This window comes from Poecilia mexicana, unplaced genomic scaffold (assembly GCF_051168715.1).
Source record: "Poecilia mexicana isolate PSO_F unplaced genomic scaffold, ASM5116871v1 scaffold_3, whole genome shotgun sequence".
In the NCBI taxonomy this organism is placed as follows: Eukaryota; Metazoa; Chordata; class Actinopteri; order Cyprinodontiformes; family Poeciliidae; genus Poecilia; species Poecilia mexicana.
Genome location: NW_028263372.1, coordinates 19,033,493 through 19,056,318, shown reverse-complemented (window position 1 = coordinate 19,056,318; position 22,826 = coordinate 19,033,493). Strand labels below are relative to the sequence as shown.

General features: G+C 39.7%; 1 protein-coding gene across 2 annotated transcripts in view; it reads right to left on the bottom strand.

Moving 5' to 3' along the window:
- sox6 (SRY-box transcription factor 6) overlaps window positions 1-22,826 on the bottom strand; it is a 140,233-nt gene that overhangs the window by 77,241 nt on the left and 40,166 nt on the right. Inside the window, exons 4-5 of one of the 2 annotated variants that reach the window (XM_088004270.1) lie at window positions 17,091-17,328; window positions 13,771-13,981 (exon numbers count right to left, since the gene is read on the bottom strand). In XM_088004270.1, coding sequence (XP_087860396.1) covers window positions 13,771-13,981; window positions 17,091-17,328 — 449 coding nt within the window. Of the gene's footprint in view, window positions 1-13,770; window positions 13,982-17,090; window positions 19,827-22,826 lie in introns of those variants that run through there. The other variant, XM_014993554.2, reaches the window with a different exon arrangement.

Below are 22,826 nucleotides of genomic sequence, written 5' to 3'. Positions count from 1 at the left end.
CAAAACACCATGCCAGCTGTGAAGAATGGAAGTGGCAACACCATGACGTGGGGCTGTTTGTTTCAGCAATGTGAAAAATGGAAATCTTCATACAATTAAAGGAAAGATGAATGGTAAATGTACTGGGTCTTGATAAAAATCTGATGAAGAAATAAGGATTGATTTTAAAATTATCCCATATGCACAGCCTAGGAAACTGTCAGTTTGTTTCAGATGAAGCAAAATTGTTTAAATAATCTGGTCCATCACTCAACTTGAATCAAATTAAAAATCTCTTTCTCTTTCCCTCTCTCTTTCTTATTTTGCCTGAAATGTTACTGATCCTTCTTAACACCTTTTGCAAGTCTAAGTCCACTTTATTGCACATGACTTAATTTATGGAGTAATTTGTTTTGATGTCTTTGTGTGTGAATTATTTGGGCTGCTATTGACACGCAATGTATACTTTACGTCAACAGAAATGTTGAGATGTTATGCTTATTTTTGACACTACTTACTATTATTAAAAAGCAAAATACACAATTTAATTTATTTAAATGTTATATGGTTAATAAATTAGCAGGATTAGCCTAACTCTAGTTACTTGCAGATCCTAACCCATTTTTATCAAAATTAAACCAACAATTTTAATTCTTACATTTGGTCGCATGTACATAGCTTTCAGGCATTAACAAAACCATCCCAAAATTAAAGTAAAAAAATAAAATAAAACAGTCGGTCTCTTAGTGAGACAATGACAGGTTAACTTCTGATTCCTCATCCAATCTGAGCTCCGAGGGAAACAAATCAAAAGTCGAGATTGATAAAAAAAAGAAAAAAAAAAAGAAGAAGAAAACGAAAGAAAATGACTGTGACACACTCCAAGGAGTCCTTTGAATATCTTAATCACAGGCACACTAAAAACAAGACCCCGTCATCAAACCAAATAAAACATAATAATTACAAGAGGCAGGCAGGGAAGTGAAATCCTGAGAGAAAACATGTTTTTGTCATTCAGCCGGTAGTCCCCGAGACAACAGCTGTTGGATGCTGCAAATACTCCTGAAGTCTCCATAATCACGCTGTTATTGAAGTGAGGACAAAAAGGGCACTAATTGCATGGGAGCAATCGGAACGCAATAGGTTACACAGCCGGGTGATGCCGCACAATACGAACTCTAAAGAGGGAGCTTCAGATAGGGGAGAGGGGAGAAAAAAAATTTAGAGCATAACACAGCGCTGTCGCTCATTTTTAGGCAATTACCTTTGCTCGTTGTCAACAGTTGTAATAACCTCCTCCATTTCCAAGAGACTTCTTTGGGGCAGTTAAATAATTCCAGCTTTTTTTTTTTTTTTACGTGTAATTACCGGTGCTGGCATGCATAAATAAGGAAGTCCAGCTTTTTGCTTTGGTGTCACTGTACAAGCAGAGTGCCTGCACCTGGCGGAGGGCTTTCTTTAACTGACACCTAATCATTATTCCACTTGGTGAACATTTCTGTTAGTCACCTTTAGTCTGTCCTGTCTGGTCGTGTAAACAGTGTCTAAAAATGCGCTGCAGTTAAGACGTGCTTCATCAGAGAGGGAACATATCCCCTCTGTTGCAGCTTTCCTGATGTTCGTCACTGCTAGGTCCAACCTTCTTTCCTGTATCTGAGCCAAAATCAGTTGTTAGCCTCTTAAACGGGTTAGGGGTCAGCAAAAGATTGTCCTTTTTTTTTTTCTAAGTCGGAGGTCCTTTCATAAACAAGCATTTGAGGCTTTGGGGAAGCTTTGCTGAAGGCTAAGATTGGATTAATAGTTAAGTACAAAGTAGTTTGGACTTTAAATACTTAGTCTGTTTCTTTCATGATTGGAAACATTTGCTTCTAGTGGATATTTATTTTATTCTACTTTTTTTTTTTATAGTTGCCTCTATTTCTTTGTTGATGTGTTTAAGTGGTGGATACAAAGTGAACTGAAGAGTTTGACACGGCTACACGCAGATGTGGCCTGAGATTGTTTAAGATCCAAGGCAGGATTTACTTGAGGTCCTTTCTCTGCCTAATCATTTTTGCATTCTTTATTTGACACAAATTGTTTTTCAGATAATTGATTAATCAAAAATTTATTGAAATGTATGTGCTTTTCTTCACAAGCAGACCAGTAAATAAAGATTATTTAAAATTAAATGCTAACTTTAATCATTTATTTATTTATTGCCTTGTTCCTTTATTGATAGTCAGTAAATAAGGATATGCCTCATTTTTCTCTTCTTTTTATGCAAGTTGTTAACTTGAAGAACTTTACGATATGGAAATATTTTTGAGTAGTTGCTTGTTCTGACTTTAACATCTTAGTGAAAGACAAAAGTCCAAGTTTCTATTTTTAATAAATAGAAAAAATATAAAGTGTTTTAACAACAATATATTTAAATGAGAAGAATTGGACTATTTAACATTACAGTCTATGCTAAAAAAAAAACTAAAAAAAAAACGTTTTAATCTTTTTATCTCAAATTGAATGAATACGTTTAAGTTTGTTAACCGGGAGGTAAACTAAAACATTTAGCTAAAAGGAAGATTTAAAAGGAGTTGCATCACATTCTTGTCGGTGACAATAAAATCCGAGATCATAATAATAGTTATTTCTCTCTGATCTATTTACAAACAGTAACAGCTAGCAGGAAAAGTTTTGCTATCCCAGAGCCGAGCAACAACAATCTGCTAATGCATCAGGCCGGCCCAAAGTGGAACTATTTTCTGCAAAAACAAATACAGTAGGAATGAACAAATAATTTTTTTAAGGGTCATAGATTTTATGCAAGGGTAAGCAAACTGGCTTCCATGTGAAGAAACTTTTCCCGTCCCCCTCGCCTCGATCTTCACTGACCAACATGTTAATCCTACAGGGTTGACCTGTCCGTTGCGAGACGCCGTCTGTGCACACAGCACCCTGACCTTTCTAAATAGGACACGTGTCCATCAAGCATATATGAATTAAGCATCCCCTAGAGGCTTCACCTCCTGAGCCAAGCAGCATGTGACCTCTCCCAATCCATTTTACTGCGGCACTCTGTGGCAATCAGCCTTGAATTATTAAAGTGAGCAGTGAGCAATGATCAATTCATTGCGGCCCTTGCTCGCAGGCTGCCCCGCTGTACTTCAGCAGAAATGACATTGAGAACACTTGAGTATGCTTCCAGACAATGCACATAAATGTGAAATATGTCAGACCCAATATGTCAATAATCATAACTGTACAGGCCGAGGCCATGTCCAGGCTAATCCCACTGAAATGCTGCTAGATGACGGTGCTATAAGCCGGTTCCAGTGCTGCGGGTCCTTACAGTGGCTTTCTGAGAAGAAAGAATGAACAAGCAGGTGATCTTAAGGCATCTTCTTCTAGCAGGGGAACTCATGTTTCTTTCTTTTAGCATAACTATTCTTTGAATACCTTTAAATCTCAACAAGCTGCTGCCTCACATCACTTGAAAAGAGAGGAATTGTAAGGTAGGAAGCTGGATACAGGTGATAGTAGTGCAAAAAAAAAAAAGAACCTCACTCAATCAAAACTTTGTGAGCAGAAGACGAGGAGCCAAGATAAACCAGTACTCAGAGCCCCCAAAACTGCAATCTCCCCTTAAGCCGGAGAGTGGCAGCTGGCAGAACAGCTGGTGAATAGGATTAATGTCAGAAGAATGAAATAAAACTCAACATATGTCCGAGCCTGAGGTGTTGGGACTGTGCGTGATTGTGCCCCCGATGGATGCCATGTGTGCAGCTGGAAGGAGCTGCTGTGCTGCTCTGCTTTCTAACCTGCAAGGTCACTTTTAAGAACTAGGATCATTAAATGCTTGGATGGCAAAATGAACTTTCCAGTCCCTGATCCCTCTGCTTCCTCTTCTTTTTTTTTTTTTTTTAAGTTTCTGTTTGGGTTGCAAAACAGTTATTTTAAATCTAAAATGAAAGGAAGAGTTATTGTGATTAAAGTGAGGCAGAGCAAATGTGATTACTGTTAGTAAAATACAATTTCTTATTTTTTTAAGAAAGATGATACCTATGACATATTGCTATTTTTTTAACATGGCCATTATTATGCAAATATGCTACTGAAACTGAAAGACGAGTGTGTTTAGTTTACTAGAAAGGAAAAGTAGACATTACCCCTGGATTTTAAGCCGATGCTGATGAGGGGGATCAGCACTTCACGAGTAGAAACATGTCGACTCAATTTTAATTTATAATTTCCATTTGATGTTAGCAATCATTACAGTCCGCGCACTGTAATAAATGATAATAATTTCCCGCAAAAATTTAATTACTGGGTACCTTGCATTGGGGAGATTTTTTTAGGGGGGGTACCCAGCAATTTAACTGTCAGACATAAAGTTGCCTGCTAATCAATGCTCGAAAACATTCACATTTATTCATCTATGTTAAATTAATAGACGTGCAAAGAAAATGGGGAGCACTGTGATCATAGCAGTTCAGTGTGAATTAGTAAATTAATGGGTGTCTGACTCCACAAGGACAAAAAGAGACTAATAGGATCCACATGAATGCATCACAGTTTGTAGGGAAGCCAAGTGTCTGCTTTACACACTGAAACTTTATTTTAGGAACTCTGGACAGCCACCATGCAAGACTGAGCCTTATAATAAAGCTTTTTCATTTTATTTTATTTTTTTTTCTTTTAATGTCATGATTACGGAACATGTTATGATACTTAAAACTGCAAATGTGTTGAATTTTCTGCAGCTCTTGTAATTTAGTATTATTTTCTCATTAAACAACAATTTTGTGGAAAAAAAAGTTGCATAATTAAAGTTGTTTACTGAATTACTCATCTGAATGTGTTTACTAAAATGCCAGACTTTAGGATCTACACATAATGTGAACTGGACCAGAACCCCATGGGTCACTTTTTTCTTTTTTTTTTTTTTAGCGTACATTGGTTGCTTTTGAAAGAAAAAGTATGAATTTATGCAACAGCCAAATAATATTTAAATTACATTGAAGTCCATGTTGTTTATATTTATCAACATTTTTGATTAAAAAAAACAATGAAAAAACTGTGACAAAAACCTTAAAATAAATACATGTGTTATTCCAGAAGTATTGTATGGTAACAAAAGAAAATTACACATTTAAATTTGTAATTTGTAATATGCTCAAATTAATTTGAGCATATTTATTCAGTGGCGGGAGAGACCCCTCACTGAGATTTTTTTTTTTAACAAAATCGCTATTTCTAAAATTCTCTTTAAAACAAACTGAAGTCATTTTTAATTGCATATTTCACTTTTATGGCAATCCGTCTGTCTGTGTTCCTAAAAATAATGCATAACTACTGTTTTCTTTGGAGGAAGATTTGACACCGCAAAGGTCATTCTTAAAACATGTAACAAGATTTTAAAAAAAGGCATCAAGCAAATAAAACAGATGCATGCTGATCTTCAGTCAAAACATGACAACAAGAAAAAAATAGATTGTTTTCCAAATTTTCTCAAATCTGAAGTCAGAGTAACTTCAGATTTGAAGTGCTAAACAACTGAAACTGTGACAAAGAAGGCTGGATTAACACTCTAAAGACCTCCATTTACTTACCCTCAACTACATGTTTCAATGTGCTCTTGTTCAAGTCCAGAGACAATACAAGCTGTATTTTTTTTTTTTTTTTCTTTTCAGTCATGCCTATTCCCTTCCTGTGGGATACAGAGTCATATGGGCTGCAACCTGCTGGGCAAAGATGGAGAAATGTGCTTCTCTTGAGAGACTGAGCTCATTGGTCCAGCTCACAACAGGGGAGCAAACAGCACTGGCTTTGTTGGGCAACGTGCCACCCACCCAGAAATAACATGTCAAAAAAAAAAAAAAAAAAAAAAAAAAAGAACGAAGCAAGAGGGAGGAAGATGAGTGGGCCAGTAAACAGTGCGTGGAGCGGTAAAACAATTGCGGTTTTGTCATGAAAGACAAACAAAAAGTTCTGCTTCGATAAATCATTCATTCTTGTTTGACATCAAGATGAACTTACTGACCTCCCTCCTGAGCAATTGGCAGTAGAGCAACATCTTGCATCTTAAACTGCCGGTCGGTGCAATCTCGAAAATTACACTGGAGGTTCAGCTTAAGAGTGATGATATTCATCTTACGATTATTATGGTTGGCACCCACACTTTGCAACGCAATAAAACAGAGTTCTGCTAATTTCTTCTGACATTTTCATCACACCTCCTCATGCTTGTAATGTTATTGAACAAGTGGGGTGGGGTGGGGGGGGGGGGGGTGAAACATAGAGGAGGAAAAAAAACGTGTGTTTTATCAGAGCTGATTAAACAGTCTCTTTGTTCAAGAGACGGCTCATTAAAGTTTGCTGGAAGACGTTCCCGCTCGCCTGTTTTCTGTGACAAATAATGCAAATATGTTAATAGGCTGCATCTGCACAAGTTGTCATGTCTGCTTCTATCAAAGCAGGATCAATCTGCCGGATGGCTGACGTACCTTTGACTCGCAGACTGAGTCAGAAATGTGCTGTGAAATCATTAGAGGGCCACAGAGGCTGTCTGTGCCCAGAGTGTGAATTACACTCACACTATTTTGATCCTTGGTCAGATGACACTATTTCTTTTGTCAAGATATGTGTAGAGAATGCTTGGGAGCAGAATGCCACGGCTAGGACAGTGATACTTACTTGGCACACAGTGGGATGCAGAGAGCAACCCTGCAGCGGGCTCACATACACACACATGCAGCAGGACACATGTCTTCTCCTCATCCCGTTGTGGAATACCCTGTTCTTTCTATTTCTGACTGCCCCAGTACCCTCCGGCCCCCCTCACCAACACCACCACTCTTCCCACTTTGTGCAATTTGTCTGCGTATGACCCTCCTCATGTTTCATACGACGGCAAAACAAGGGTGTTATCTCCCACTTCCAGCCTATATGGTCTAAAGGCAAATATAGAAGCATTAATAGCTTCTGCCTTAGTACGTGTCAGCACTGCTCACTCTCTGTCTCTCCAAAAATACTCTCAGAGCTGTCGCTGATTTAATCATTTGATTATTCACATGTAGCAAGAACGTGAAACTATCGTTTTGTTTTTAATTTAAACAAACAACAAAAAAAAAAACTTCATAATGCATTAGGAAGCAATGTCGCATTGCTTCCTGTCTTTCTATCCCATTCAATAAATATGCATAAGACGAGCTATACCTACAGCCGACGTGCGGATTTGTGAGTATACAAAGACAAGCGAGCCTCTGTGTAACCCTGGCTGTGATTTGTCTCTCAGAGACACTCGTTTCCTCCCATCAAGGGGTTTCTGTGCGACTTGTAAACCAAGATCACAATGGGAGTTTTGTGCTGCGTGGGTGCAGGGGGACACACAACAGCTGAAACCCGGGGAAGATGGCCCCTGGAATGCTCAGCAGCAGTTGCTACTGTTGACTAATCGGAATATGAGAAGTGGGGAAGGTGATCTTGAATGCAAAGAATGGCACATTGAAGAAGCAGCTGCTTGTTTTGTCATCTGAACGACCAAGACAGCAGAAAGGGTTCCCGTTTTGAAACGGGCAACAAAATCTGCTCCTTAGCTTGTGTAAAGTAAAACCTTTGCTGGCCTCCATCACCCCACGGGAACAAGCCTGTGTTATGTGACAGCTCTGTTTTGGAACAGATAGTAAATACATAATTCAGCAGTGGACCGGGCTCTCTGCTCTGACTATTCCCCTCATGCAGCCACTCCATTTAGCAGTGGGCTCTGATCTCAGCCTGGCACTAGAGCAACTTTGTCACTGGAGGGTAAAAAAAAAAGAAACAACGGTGGGAGACAAAATTCATAGGAAGAGGAACAATTTTGATCTGGGCCAGATAAGGACAAAAAGATGATAGGGTGGAAGACCGGGAGAAGAAAAAAAAAACAGGAAAAAAGAAAGAAGACAAAATAAAGAGATGAAGGAAGAGGAATGAAAAGCGGGGAGGAGTAAAAGGTCCGTGTGTCAGATTTGTGAAAGTTCACATGTCAGGCTGGCAGGCAGCCCACGGCATACAGCCGAAAAATCTATTTAACGTCTGCCTCACAGGGCGACAAGAGGGTTGATTGGCAGAGAGCGGAGAGCCACTTTTGATCATGTGTCCTAACAAGCGATTCCAGCTCGTGTCTCTTCAGCCTGAACAGATCTGCATTACCTATTCAAACAAAAGTGACAGACCAGAGAGCTGCTCCACTGAGCTGCTGCACCATGCCACAGGCCAAGAGAGATCACACACACACAGGAAGGCCCCCACTGGCACTTGCAGGACATTCAAGCCTGAACACACACTCACTCGCACACGCAGATACAGAAAAATGGTCAACTCAATCAAATACAGTACGTTATGAAATTAAGAGGCCGGCTCAAATTTACGAACAGAGACAACAGATTATTTAAAAAAACAAAATGCTTGACGTAGGAGAGATGCTTGACAGATGTCTGGCTTCTGCATCTGTCCTGACACAAAGGTCCTGGGCTGGTGCTGTCCGGAAGGCTGCAGCAGTAAGAGGGAGTGGAGAGCAATGTGTGAAGAATCAGCAGGCAAGGAAATGGATTTCCAGCCCTGATTGCATATGCATGGAGTCAGAGGCTCGTACTCACATCATTATAACAAAGATTCCTATTAATTAGGTGGGATAAAGGAGAACCAGATGACATGGCAGCTGCTGAAGAGACGAGAGGGGAGAGGGGCGGGAACGAAAAGAGGAGCAGGGAGAAAGCTCCTCAATCTCTTTTGAAAAAGGGGGAAAAACAAATTTATGTGACAGAATGTGTAACACAAGTTACATGCAAGGAAACTTATAGAACATGAAAAAAGAAAAAAAAATCCCACAACCCTTTTGAGCACTGCATTTAAAGCAAGTAAATGTGCAAGAAATAGATCTGTTGACACCGTCAGCACCTGCAACCAATTTCCAGCGAGCCTCCATGTAGAGTCAGCAGGAGCCCTGACACCGAGGGGGAACGGTGTAACAACAGAGTCAAGAGTTCATCAGCGCTAATCAGACCACAAGCCTTAGAGCTGATCCCATTCTCTACCGCAGCTCTCACCCATCCCAGAATCTCATTACATGGCATGTTGTAATAGCGGATAATGACCTGGGGCTACTCACACAATGCAGATCACTCCCCCACACTCAACCTACTGCACAGTCATTATACAGTGATAATACACAGTCTCGCCGGGGGGATTACACTTACAAATAGAGAAGACAGGTCTAAGTGGTGACTTGGAACCAAACACAGTTCAAATATATAAATCCTGTGCCCAAGCACAATTAGTCCGCTGGCACACCCTGCTGCGCTGCTTTTTGTCACAGGCGACAGTCGGGTTACCTGCCGCTGTAATAGGGGAACTCTTTTTTTTCCCAGCAACCATTAAATATCCTTCAGCCTGAGATTAAAAAGCAAGCGGCTGCAGTTTGCCTGGTGCTTTGACTCCCCTTTGCTGAGTTAATTAGCCGTGACTGTGTCAAAGGGTTTCAGGTGTTGATTATTCTGCAAGAGCACCTACAATATCTAAATAGCTGGCCTAAACCAGGGATGCGATTTTAAATAGAGCATCTTTTTTTTCTTCTTCTTTATCGGAAACATTGGCATATATCCAGATTTCTTTTCCTGTATTTTTCTTGAATTGCAGCACATGGAAATGCAGTTATTCTGCAGACAATGGGTGTATTATTATACTGTAAGTATAGATTATGTGGGAAAAATCTCCTTTCTTAAATGTCCCCAGGCTACCACTGCTCACTGCTCCACTTTCTCAACAACTGCCTTGAAACGTTGCCAGATCACTGTCATTTATCACAGCCCAGGTACGGTAAACAACAAGAAGTAGTCATTTATTATGTTCAGATCTTCCAAGTTTGGAATATTTGATGAGGTATTGTTCCCAAGTTTTCTTCTACCGTCCTAAAATAATGTCCCAAAATCTTTTTTTTAATTTTTTTATGTTAGTGCCTTTATTTCTCATATTTTAAAAATGTAACCACCTTGTTGTAAATTCACTTTGATTATTCAAAAAGGGATGCATGTTACCCAGGTATGTACACTTGAGAGGCACATCAAGAACACGGCAGCTAATCCGGGAGAGTTTCATTTGATCAGTACAGGGATTGTTCTTGCTGAATTTTAGCCAATTATAGACGTTTCTCTGATTTGTTCTTAAGTTGTTTTTTTTCTTTCTTTCTTTAATCTATTCATTATAATTCTTGTCAGCTGTATGCCAACCAATAAAGAAAATGTACTTTCTCTGACTTGGTCCAAGCAAGCATTTTTCTTAATAATAAAAGATTACACAAGATATGCTCGATGCTAGGTGTGCGGACAAGTCGATATCCCCCAGATAACGCTCCCTAAAAGCTGGAACAGGAGCCTCAAGCAGGGTTACCCGTCCTTGTCTTTGGGACAATCATAAAGACTCAACACACAAGGATTTCTGTTGACTTACACAGTATTGATTCATACTTTAGTGCATTATATAAAACTGTTCTAACTGCACGTGAATCAAAGCAAGGTCACCTTGGGTTTTTATAATGGTAGCTATTTTTTCTTTTTACCATAATACTTAATTCTGACATTTTTAACTCTTGACAAGTGCTGTCTGGAGGCTTATCCATAAATAATGCATTTACAATACCTAGTAAATAAACATGGGGCACAATCGTTAGCCCTGCTGGCAACTGGGCCTAATAGAGCTTTTACAGCAAAGGTGACTATTCAGCTAAATGCAGTGCTCACTGCTGGGAGGACATTTTCATTCATTAGCACAGTCACAAGCACTTAAAGCACTTTAAGGGATTCAAGATGGAGAGTAAAGATAGAAGGATGGAGAGGGTGAAAGGGTAAAAATATATAGAGATGGAGGAATGGAGGAATTACACCTATAATATTGAGCAATGTCTCTATTGTTGCAGGGTTTATTAGGCATTGTGGTGAATCAGGAAATGAGCCTCATAATGTTGTTAAAGGAAGCCATGATGGTAATGGAAGACATCAGAAATATCACTGTCCATTAATAATATGGGCCGTTCCATGTCTGCTTGTTCTTGCCTAAAGGTCAGTTTGGTTTTTAATTAACAATAATAGCATTAAGGCCTAATTTAATTTTGCAGTATTGTCTCAAGAAGATAATGTGTGTTATTTATAACAAGTTACATATAAAAAGTAAAAAAAAATAAAAAAATAAATCACAAAAATCACAGGAAGATCTGGTAATATAGTTCAACTTGCTCAGAATGTCTGAAAGAAGTTCAATCTAAGCTTCAGTTGGTTTCTACATTACTTTAATTGGGTTTTCGAATTTGTTAGTAGGATTATTACAAGGAGAATGCATCCTTTTCTTCACTTTAGGTCACTGTGGTTATCTCCACAGAACCATCTTGACCTACCCAAAAAATAAATAAATAAATAAATAAAAATCAAACAGAGGAAGAACGGTAGCAGATGGTGAAGAGTCTCTGAGGGCCTCTGTGAATCCTGATCAGACAAGCACTGAGCAGCAGAATGAGACACGACAGTTGAAATGCTTAAAAAAGTGTTATATCCATCGTCTTTTCTTGCTTATGACACATTAGACACATCAACAAGAGATCGTTCCTCTATGTCCTTTAATTGGTTAATCCAGCTCTTTTCATTTCCAATAGTGTCCCTCTCCATAGACAAAGACACAAGATTATGATATCTCCAAGGTTGCTGTTAACTTCTTTGGGAGGCAGTTTGTAAGAGTCTGCCTCCCACCATTTTACAGTAATCACTGATCATCACCACAGAAGCTTCCTCGAGGGCTCTCGAGAACAGAGCAACTCTCAGTTCTCTCGGCACGGGGACGGCATGCCGAACTTCGTATGGCTCTTGTCTTCTGCTGGGTTCCCTGCACGGAAACTAATTTGCCTTAACAAGGGAGTGTATTTTGGTGCCCGAGATACAGGGAGCATGAGGCAGACCACGGCGCTATTATTAACAGGAGATTCAAACAGCTGTATGGCAGTCCGAAGCACCCTCTCCTCTCCGCGCTAACATACGGCCCTGGATTACAGGCTGCACTTGACCATTTAAATTACTGCAACAACCAGCCTTCAGCAGATGGGGCTCATTTCCATAATGTCCACTGTTGCCACCGAGAGCACTGATGATGCCGTCGCGAAAAATCCTTCCACAAATAACAAAACAGTCATTAAATTCAAACTACACTTGGAAAAAAGTAATATTAGCAACATATATTAGATGCACAGAACTATTATTGCGATATATAAATGATGGTGTAGTGCCATACTTGGATTAACTTTAGATCCAAGTCTTTGCTCAATATGTATAGGATCTATAGTAAACGTGTAAACAAGGTAAATTAATCTAATATAATCCCTTATATTCATTTTCTTTACTTCCTCGCCAATTTCTTTGGATTATCAGTAAAAATGTCTAAACTTTCTGATCAAATTTAAATATTAAAGTATGAATTTAAAAATATAATATATTTAATAACACATTTTTTGTTTTTGACACCCTGACTTTTTTGTCAGCATTTGATCCAATTACAAACTGGATATTTCTTAATTGTTCAGTGTGACATTATGCTACAGAAATGGAATATTGATTTATTTTATTTTATTTTATTTTTAATGTCAAGTGCTGATCATTTTTCGGTAGCCACATATTAAAAACACACACAAGCTTTCCATATGGGAATATGCATAGAAAGAAAAATCTGCCATCAAAATGACAAGTATTCGACGATGAGTCGCTGAAGTTGCACATGGTCATTCGAATCAATTTTGAGAAACGTTAAATTTCAGCAAGTAAATTGTGTTTATTTTTTCCCTGTGGAGCCCAGGCTGGTTGCGCTGTCTGATAATATCTAAATAACAACACAAACAATCAGTCATCGGAGGGTGTGGCGGCATAATTATCTGGTGAGAGGTCTGTGATGCTCTGTTACAAAGATCGCCACATGCATACTTAAAAAAAGAAGTGGCAAATTATTTTTAGGCTAACAGAGGTCTAATTTATTCGTCTGATGAAGTGCTTAAGCTAAGAGCTCCCCAGACACTAAATGAGACACATGCGTTCCCAAGGGGGTTTAACATTTGATTGGATGTAGTTATATTACTACAGCCTTAATTAAGAAGGGGGATGTGTTTCAGAAGCTCTTTCAAATATTTGTTTTTCCGCCATACTCTTGATAGACTCCAGGCTGTAGGAGGGAGAGCCAAGAAGGGTGTAACGGGCGGAGATACGACAGAGAACTAACTATCTTATTACAGGAGAGGATTTCTTGTTCTAGCTGTCACTGCTTGCTTTGAAAAGAAAAAGGAAAAAAGAAAAAAAAGAAAAAGATGAACTAATTAGTCACATTAATCGGGTGCGATCTTTGTAAAGGTCCTGGGCTATTTGAGAGAAGTTACCTTTCATGTATGCTCAGAGCGAAAAGTGTTCTGTGTAGCAAAAATAAAAAAAAAGAGGTAATGTTCCTGGCATCAGGTCCGCACTCTGAGTTTTATAGTCAAAGAGTTTTTCTTGGCATGAAAGAGGACCACACTTATGCCGAGGTGTGCTGCCACACAGTCTTTGTCATATTGGAAGAGGTTCAGAACAAAGTGGAAATACTGTAGCGTCATTGATCCCGACCTGTGTGAGCCTGAGTAAGTGTGTGAGGCGGAGAGGAAAAAGAGAGCGGAGGCAGACAGTCGGTGAATATTTGGAAGGAGTGGGATTAGATGGTAGGAACAAGGCCTTCCTGGACTCTCGCTCCAAATCACACTCACACGGGGAGACATACCATCTTGCTCTGTCTTTGTCATCTCCTCCAGCTTCTTCTGCTTCAGCGAGTCCACAACGTCTGCCAGGCTTCCTTTGCGGCGCTCCGGAGTCCCGAATGCTGATCCGCTCAGCATGTCACTCCGCTCCCGGGCCCCCTCCTCAGGTTTGTGTGGAGAAGTGGAATTGTTCCGGAAGGAGTACAGGGAACATACTTTATTGCTGTCAGGTTCCTATAAGACAAAAAAAAAAAAAAACCGTCAGGAGAGGAGGTAAGAGGAAGGATGTGTGTTTAATGATAAGCCTGTTGAGCTACTGTCAGAGCTTTTTGAGCTTTTAGACTGTTTTTTTTTTTCTTTTTCATTCAAATGTCGTGATTGCGGGAGGTATTTGAGCTTTGGAATGATTTGGCCACATCAAATGGCTCAACTCTGGCTTTTATGCACGAGCTTCTGTATTTTCAACAGCGCAATCTATTCTGGTAAGTAAGACGTGACAAGTGAAAAATTGAGATGAAATGATGAGGTACCTTTTCATCGTGCCAATCCATAATCTGTTAAGGCTTTACTATTCATCTGCACTATCTATACAGTGAAACCTTCAAACTAAATTGCTGTTTGAGTGCATTTGTGTAAAGATGACTGCCGTGTAATTTGCTCATTTTCTAGAAAAGGACTGTTCTTAGCTGAGTGCCTGAAGCATTCGTAAATCTGCATCCTGTCTCGGGGCTGTTGTTGTTTTTCTGTCCCACCTGTGTATGGTTTAGTATTTAACCAGGGGTTCCATCTCTGGCTGACTGGCTGAGTGCTCCCTGTGCACAAACAGAGACACGAAGAAAAGGGGGGAAAGAATGGGGGAGAATACTTTGGGAGTGCGTAAGTCGGCACACAGACCTGCGTTTGAGGCCTGCGTTTGACAGAAGGTAGTGTTAATTATGGCTTCTGGAGTCTGAGAAAGCAGAAGGTAGCTGTGCAGCCAGAAGTTGGAGCCTTTAACGGGGGAACAGTTATCTCTGATTTAAACTTTGGCCCGCGTGCCGAAGAGAATAAACACAGCAGACATCTGTATCAAACACATGCTGCACATTTATCATAGAAAGTGTGATAACATGGGATGTTACAGCTGTTACTGAAGGATGCAACATTGAAAGCCAGACAATCCCAAATAAAGACGGTCAGGAATGCAGAAAAATAGGCCATTATGTGCCAAAATCTCATCCCTATGTGGTATGTCGAGCAGAGGAGCACAGGGCGGTTTGGTACCAAGCGGCAGAGTGGCACGGCCGTGGCACAGCACCTCCCAGGGCTGAGCTGAATGGCTACGCGGCCTAGCAGAGACAGTGGAGAGCGCTTGAGAGGAGTGGAGAAGTGCTGGGTTAATCAGCTGGCATGGGTTCAGGGCACAGCCCACACAGACGCATGGCACTGCAATGGAGCCAGGTAATCAGCAAAGGCAACTCTCGTCCCTTCCACCTCAAGGCTTCACCTCATGCTCTCGCTGTCGCTCTGTTTTACCCTTCTCCTGTTTTGCTCATTTTGTCTCATGCTGTTTTTTTTTTTGGTTTTTTTGTCTTTTTATTCTCGTATTTCTTAGTTTAATCCTCAAACAATAAAGACGTAACAATAAAAGTGTCAGAATAAGGGGAAAGAAATTGCGAGAAGGTTTTATAACCGGGAACTAAAATGTATTCTTACCTTGAATAACCTCTGCGGATGATTTTTAAGTTCACTCCCTTAATATATTACAGAATAATGCCCAAGTTGTCCAAAATAAACAAAATCTGCAAAGCTGTATCCAACATCTATCAAAGACCGAAGACTCCCCATATAATGTTACGATCCGTACCCCTTTTTCTATTCTTTCTTCTTACTCAACATAGGAAGCACTACTGCTTCAGTGCTCCTGTGTTTCTGTATTGTCTCTGCTCTGACCTAACAAAATTTGAGTCTGTCTCAGTGGATGGTCGCTCATGCAGAGCCAGGTTCTGCTGCAGGTTTCTTAGAGTTAAAAGGAAGTTTTTTTTTCTCTTCATTGTCACCACATGCTAGCACGGGACAACAGATTGCTGTGAAGTCGACCGCATCGTGCAGTTGGGAGAGCTTCCATAGATGAGCAACTTTTTACCACTGGCATATGCAACATCAACTGACTAGTGAAATTACAATGAACTTGCTCTGTGTGAAGCTGTGTACCTGGATTGTGTTGGCAGGAACTGAAATAATCTGAAGAGAACTCGAACTCTGTTTTCTGAGGATTCAAAGGATTCAAAAACTATGGCATTTAACAGTAAATTATATGAAATTTTCTGACAGATGAATTTTATATGAACTAAACCATTTTTTGTAGTTGCCCGTCAACAGCTAATCATCTCTCCTGATGCTATGTCCGCTACAGGACCTGTTCATGTACGTGTTGTGCTGCATTGCTGTGGAGGGTCTCAGCAGCCGGATGCAGAGTTACTTCAGAGACCCACTGGTACAGACAACCACCTGCCTCCTGCATCTATAGCCCACAAGCGTATCTGCTCTTCCTTGCTCTGCTCACATCAAAACTGCTCTACGCTTAGAATGCACATGGTCCCCCGGGGCCTTGCTGTTTTCTCGCTGTGGGTCTCCGAAAAGACATCTTTTTTTAGCAGCAACAAAAACCAAAGCATGCAAATTGGGGTAGAAAAGTATACCTTTACACCTTGTCTGATTTCATTCTGTAAGCCAACATTCAGAAAAGAGTGTGGGATCATCTGTTTGACCCCCAAATAGTGACTCATAGTGTGGTGTTTTTTAAGTATTCCCTTTTGAGGACGGCAGCTCTAAAGGTTCTATGGCATTAAAATGAAGGATAAAGCTTCTTTGTGCAAGCTAGAAACAATGAAAGTCTGATCATTTTGTATTTGAATACCTCAGGGAGGGCATAAGCACATCGTGTTCACTAATAGGCATTTTTTTTGTTCTCTTTTGCAAGGCTTTCCTTTTATGCTTAAATTCCCACCACAAAGGCATCGAAACTAGAAGTAAAAAGAGTTTAAATACTTTTTGAGACACATAGAAAACTTACTTTTCACTTCTAAAAATTCACTGGATCTTTTGAGGCACTCAGGTATGAGATCTTTCTCTTGTTATTTCTAAAGGGAATGTCTTTGTGATTTCACACTTCAACATATCAGTGGATTTCAGTGCAAACACTGTTTATTGCTATTCATTTTTAACATTGCCAGAAGCTAAAGGTGATTCTTTATTTTTTTTTCCAACTATTTTATCCATACAAAGGATTTTTATTTATTTATTTTTTGTCAGAGGACTGCAATAGATTGAAATTTTGCAGTGCGTTGTGTGCATGCCTTACCATGCGCTGCTGTGCTGACACCAGGCTGTCCCAGTCGCTCTCTGGTGGCACGCTGCTGAGCGGCTGCATTTCATCGGGGGCTTTGCCGTGGAGCAAACTGTGCAGGGGCAGCTGGGGGGTGCCGTGGGCCTCTGCGCTTTCGTCTTTCTCCCAAGACAAGTGCTCCTGACTCATAGCATCGTCACCGTCAACCACAGATGCAAAAGGTGATGTAGCTTGCTTAGAAGACATGACTCTGCTGCAGGGCAACAACACAAAAGTAGAGAAAAAGACGTTAAATTCTGTCGCAAACTCCAATTCCCGAATACCACCGGTTCTCATGCGTGTTGCTGGTCTGTTCTGCGTGTCATCGAGTCCCTAATAAAGTTCGGTTCAGATGGATGACTTGATATTCGTTTGGAATCATGTGTCCTTTGGATTTGCCCAAAAATCTACCACAGAAGGTCAGCCAATAAGTAGAACTGCATCCCCATAAGAAGTGAAAAACCAGATTTTTTTAAAGCAAATTTTCCAAGGTATTTTTAAAGGAACGGTTTATTTTCTTACCTTTCTTTTTCATGCACTGTCTGACTAATCTTCCATTTGGTTTTGTCCTTCAAACATCTTTAGTTTTCCTTGTTTGAGGTGATTTTACTTTGAAGCAATCAGACCCAAACAGCCAATTTTATTTAGAATAAAAGTACCCTTTAAAAAAAAAAAAAAGCTGGGAACTATTCAAAAATCTGGTGCGTGCTTTCCTGAATATCACAGTGAAAGATGTACTTGACAAATCAGGTGGAAGGAAAACAAATTTTAATTCAAATTTCTGTCGTCTTTTTACAACCCGGCCTTTTTTCCGTTTGAGTGTTTTTACTATTCACACAACCAGTTCCATTTTGTTTTCACAATTAATGAGGTCACACTCATGCTGTATGTTGCAATGAATAAAATTAAACACTGTGCAAGAAAATCTAATTATGCATTTGATAATCAATTAAAAAGGGAATAATGTGGCCTTCCTGTGTTATAAAGTGGAGAAAGGGAGCTGGAGAATAATTAGTTTTTAATAATTTAATTCTCCAGTTTTTGCTTGTTACCATTATTTATTTATTTATTTTCAGTTGCAGGATACATAGACTAATTAATATAAACTATTCAAAACTCAACATTGTAAAGTTAAGCAGAGAGGTATTTTAATATTTGAGTGACATAGGAAGTGGAATATAGATTTGGCGGTACGGATTCACGGGTCTTTGTTTTAATGGTACTTTCCAAAGGTACTTAAACTGATTGAAATACTTTACGTTTTGTCACATTACATCTATAAAGCTACATGGGATTTCAGGTGATTGACATGTATGACAAAATAATGAATGGAAATAAATGAATTACTTATGAAAATCTAAAAGGTGCAGTGCGCAAATGCATTCTGCCCCCTGAGTCAATTATAACCAACTTCTCCTGCACTTACAGTGATAAGTGTGTATGGTTTTAGGGTATGACTCTACCCTTAAGTAACCTGGATTTCTCCCCATTTCGTTCAGAAAAAAAGCTTAAGCGCAGTCAGACTGAATGAAGAGTGAACCTAAGTATTCCCACTGATTCTGCTTTGATTTAAACTGTTTTCATTGTAGCTCTGGCTGTATATTTTAGGTTGTTCTGAAATGTGAACAAGTAAATTTTTTTAGTGGTATTATTTTACCACAAAAATATTCTCAAACATATTTTCTTCAGCAATAAATAACCCTGTATCTTGCTTTGTCCCATTTTTAAACTAACCTTGGTAAGTTTCCATGCTCCCAAAGCATGATGCTCCCACCACCATTTCTTACAGTGGGTGTGGTCTTAGTTTTCCGTCACACTTAGCAATTTGCATTTAAGAAAAAAAAAAAAAAAAAAACATTTTCAGTCTTACCAGACCAGAGTAGCACTCACACATTTTTCTCCAAATCTCTTCATGGCAAACAGAAAACATGCTCTGCAGCTACACAGTCATTCATTACATTTGGGTGGCCTATCACAGAAACATGGCAATTAAACTCACCGATGTTAGAGATTACTACATGACAAAATGTAAAAAAAAAAAAAAAAAAAGCTCAAGGGGAACTGGCATATTTGCAATACCCGACTAGTGATAAAACCAAGTATTTGTTATGATAAACTTCATCCCTGATCACCATCTGCCCTGTTCTCCTGCTCTATCCACAGGGGTCAGTGTGACAGCACTTTACTTCCAATCTTAACTTACTAGTAGAGCCTAGGGAGGGGTGTATGGAGGGGACACTCAAGGCTGAAGCAGAGCATGGTGCTGTGGTGTCCTTGCACTCTCTGCTGAAAGCCAAGCAGTACAAGACAAGCAAAGATATGCTCTATGTAAGAACGGATACTTTACTAATAAGGACTTAAGGTCTGATGGTTCTTGGTCTTAACTCACTCACACATGAGATCTTTTATCTATGCTCACATTAAGAGGAATTATTATCATAATTTGTTTGCATGCCAATGGGCTAAAAACATATAATAGACTGAAAAATCAAAACAAGAAACTAGAAGCTGAGTAATACAAATATTTCATAACGGAACAGGAATATCTGAAGTTCCCAAAGAAATTGTGTTCGGAGCCAACCTTTTTGATTAGCAGACCTGAGCTCGTCTCTGTCTCCCCGTCTTTCAGCCTCGGCGCTCAGAAGTGTTGTTGGCTGTATTTTTTAGTGGAACTTAGCCTTCAATTTTAATCAGCCATTAAATCGTTTCCTGCAATTATATCTGATCGAATCCCGGCTTCAAAACTGTGTGCCGTTAATTGAAAATCAAGAGTCAGAGCAAAGTTCAGCGCACGTGCTTAACGGTGGGTGGAATTGGGGGGTTCACGTGTGTGTGAGTGGTGGGAGCGGGCCGATCACGTAGGATCCGACGTATTTTTTATTCATGCACCCAAAAAGCTTGAGCCTGAAGCGAAACAAGCGCCTCGTCTTCAATGGAGTGTGAGCGCGAAACAAAGCACTGCTTTTGTATTACACAGTAAATCAAGTGGTATTATTTTACCACTAAAATATTCAGTCTCTGAGGCACTTTTACTTTGGTCTCCAGCCATCAGTCAAACTGCTGAGGCGTGAGCGAGGGAAGACGATAGACAGGGAGCAAAGAAGAGAGGCAGCAGTGGAGACTCCATCCTCCTGTAACATGTGTCTACAGCAATCTTGTTAAAGAATGCAACAGATCTGCAGCAGGCTCCATAACAGTATTTGTCAGCAGGAGTTAATAATTTATTAGCAGCACTGGGAGGGCTGCGCTCAGGCAGCTAAAGAGTGGAGAGAAATCCTTCTGCCCCACCCCCATCTTCTGACAAGCCCCATACAATACTACCTCATATTATTGAAGAGGAAAAGGGGAAGAGTGGCAATAATTCTCTGAAAATATCTGAGGGCAAGCGTACAGTATTTTCCTCCTCTTCTTCAGAGTGGGGATCACAAGGCTCTGAGATCTAAAGGGGTACGTGCGCAGTAGATCGGTGCTGACACAACAAAGACTCTGGATGAGGTGCAAAAAAACCAGAAAAAGGGTAGAATTCATTTGAATGTGGTAAAAGCGTGTGGAAAACGATTGCATATTTTTTGATGGAACAGGTTTGTTATCTCTGTTGGCCTCCATGCACGCAAAAAAAAATAAAATTAGCTAAACAGCCCTGTTTGGACAATTGCACTGTATTCTTCAAATAGCCCCATATACATGAATTATTCAAATATAAAGGAAATAGGCTGTACACTTTCACACACTACAACGGAAAATGTGTTCAGCTGTTGAATCAGATCCAAATTACATTAAGCAATAGGCGCAATTTTCCTTAAAGACAAAGCCTCGGTCACTTTGAAGACCTGTGGCAGCGACGAGACGGGGTCAGATAAAGAAGCAGCACGGTCTATATATAGCTGACAATATTGCACACATTTGAAGGATTAGGACTTAAGTTCTCTAGCCACAGGCTCATGTGGCCTGGAATGCTTTGAGTCATGAATTGTTCCCCGAGATAATGTTTCATCATCGTGCAAAACAGCCTCTGCCTAATTGGTAAGTATTAGAGGGGTGCTGTGCGGCGCTCATCTCAGGGGTCTTGTGACTGCTGGGCCATGTGTCCCCAGCTATCCCATTTCCTCTTTCATCATAAAAGGGTCTGGCCTGCTTTCGTCTGCCGTATCTGCTCTTTCACACTGTTTACCTTTTATAGACAATGGTGATAAGTAACCCCACACCGTCCCCCCCTCCACCATCACTACTACCCCCTCATCCCACCCACTTGTCTGGTTTAGTGCTGCCGCGGATCTTCGGGCTTTGATTAGTGCTGCCGCGGATCTTCGGGCTTTGATTGCGAAAAAAAAAAAAAGTGTTTGCAAGTATAAAACAGAGAATAGAATAAATAGTAAAAAATAAATAAATTGCCAAAGTAAAACTGGACAGGGAAGGTGAATAACTAGACATAAATGGCATAATTGTACACAAGTAAACATGTGTCCCAAATAATAGGACACAACGTAGACAGAGATAAATTGTTTATAAAGTTATATATTTTTTTGTTAATTCGGTTCAAATAGCAGAACAGGCATTCAGGCAAAACAAATCTTAAGATCCACTTAGCAAACTTTCAACCAATCCTAAAATGCTGAAATTAATTGGAGATAAAGTTGTGATAAAAAAAGAAACAAAACAAAAAAACAACAACAAAAAATGAAGGATACAGCCCATATAAACAGAGATAAATTAAGTGAAACTTTCGTCAAATAATTACAGTGTGATTCTTTTGTCAAACTTTATAAAAAACCATTAACATAATCTGAAAGAAACCCATAAAAATATGTTTAGAAAACTTATTCAGAAAGGTTCATTTTGTTGTTTATTTACTCTATTAATCTTTGTTTTTTAGCATTATGAAAATGTGCATAAGTGTTTTTATGGAAACATGAATCCTTTTCATGCTCCCCATAAAACCAAGCTTGAACACTTTCAATAAAATTAATAATGATTTAAAATCATTCTTACTGTCATGTAAGTAAAATCAAATTACACACAGAAACTAGTGCTGGGACTGTGTGTGTGTGTGTGTGTGTGTGTGTGTGTATGCACGAGTGCCTGTGCGTGAGAGAGAGAAAGAGAGAGAGAGAGAAAGGGAGAAAGAAAGAAAAAAAAGTGGGGAAAAAAAGTCATCTATGTGTTTCCCTTCAGGGGTTCCTCGTGTTGTAACAGGTGTCATGGTTGGGTTCCTCTGGGTTCTTCACCTGCCATAATGAGATATAACTACCTGACAGCTCCCAGCTGGAGGAGCACTGACACAGAATCCACCGTTTAGCACAATTAAATTATCACCCTCCATTGTAATTGTGCCATGCTGTGCAGCAGCCAGGTTTCTTGGATACATAATCAGCCCTTAATGCGGGCCCTATATTGTGTGCGCCGTCTTCCATTCATGGAAATGTGCATGCTTGCACATACTTGCTTGTTGCATAATGCCTGGTGTTTTAAAACGAGCTGTATGAAAAGAACAATATATATATATGTATACATATATATATATTCTTTTTTTTTTTTTTTGCCGGACAGAATACTTAGATAAAGATATAAAAGTGTGGCCCAGAAATTGCTCATTTTTCCCTCCGACTGCCGCACAGAGACGGCAGAATTGTCTAAATGAATTTGTTTAAATTGTTGCTCCATTATTGTTGACCTTCCCCTGCAAAAAGTCAACTCAATTACGGCGGCACTTCA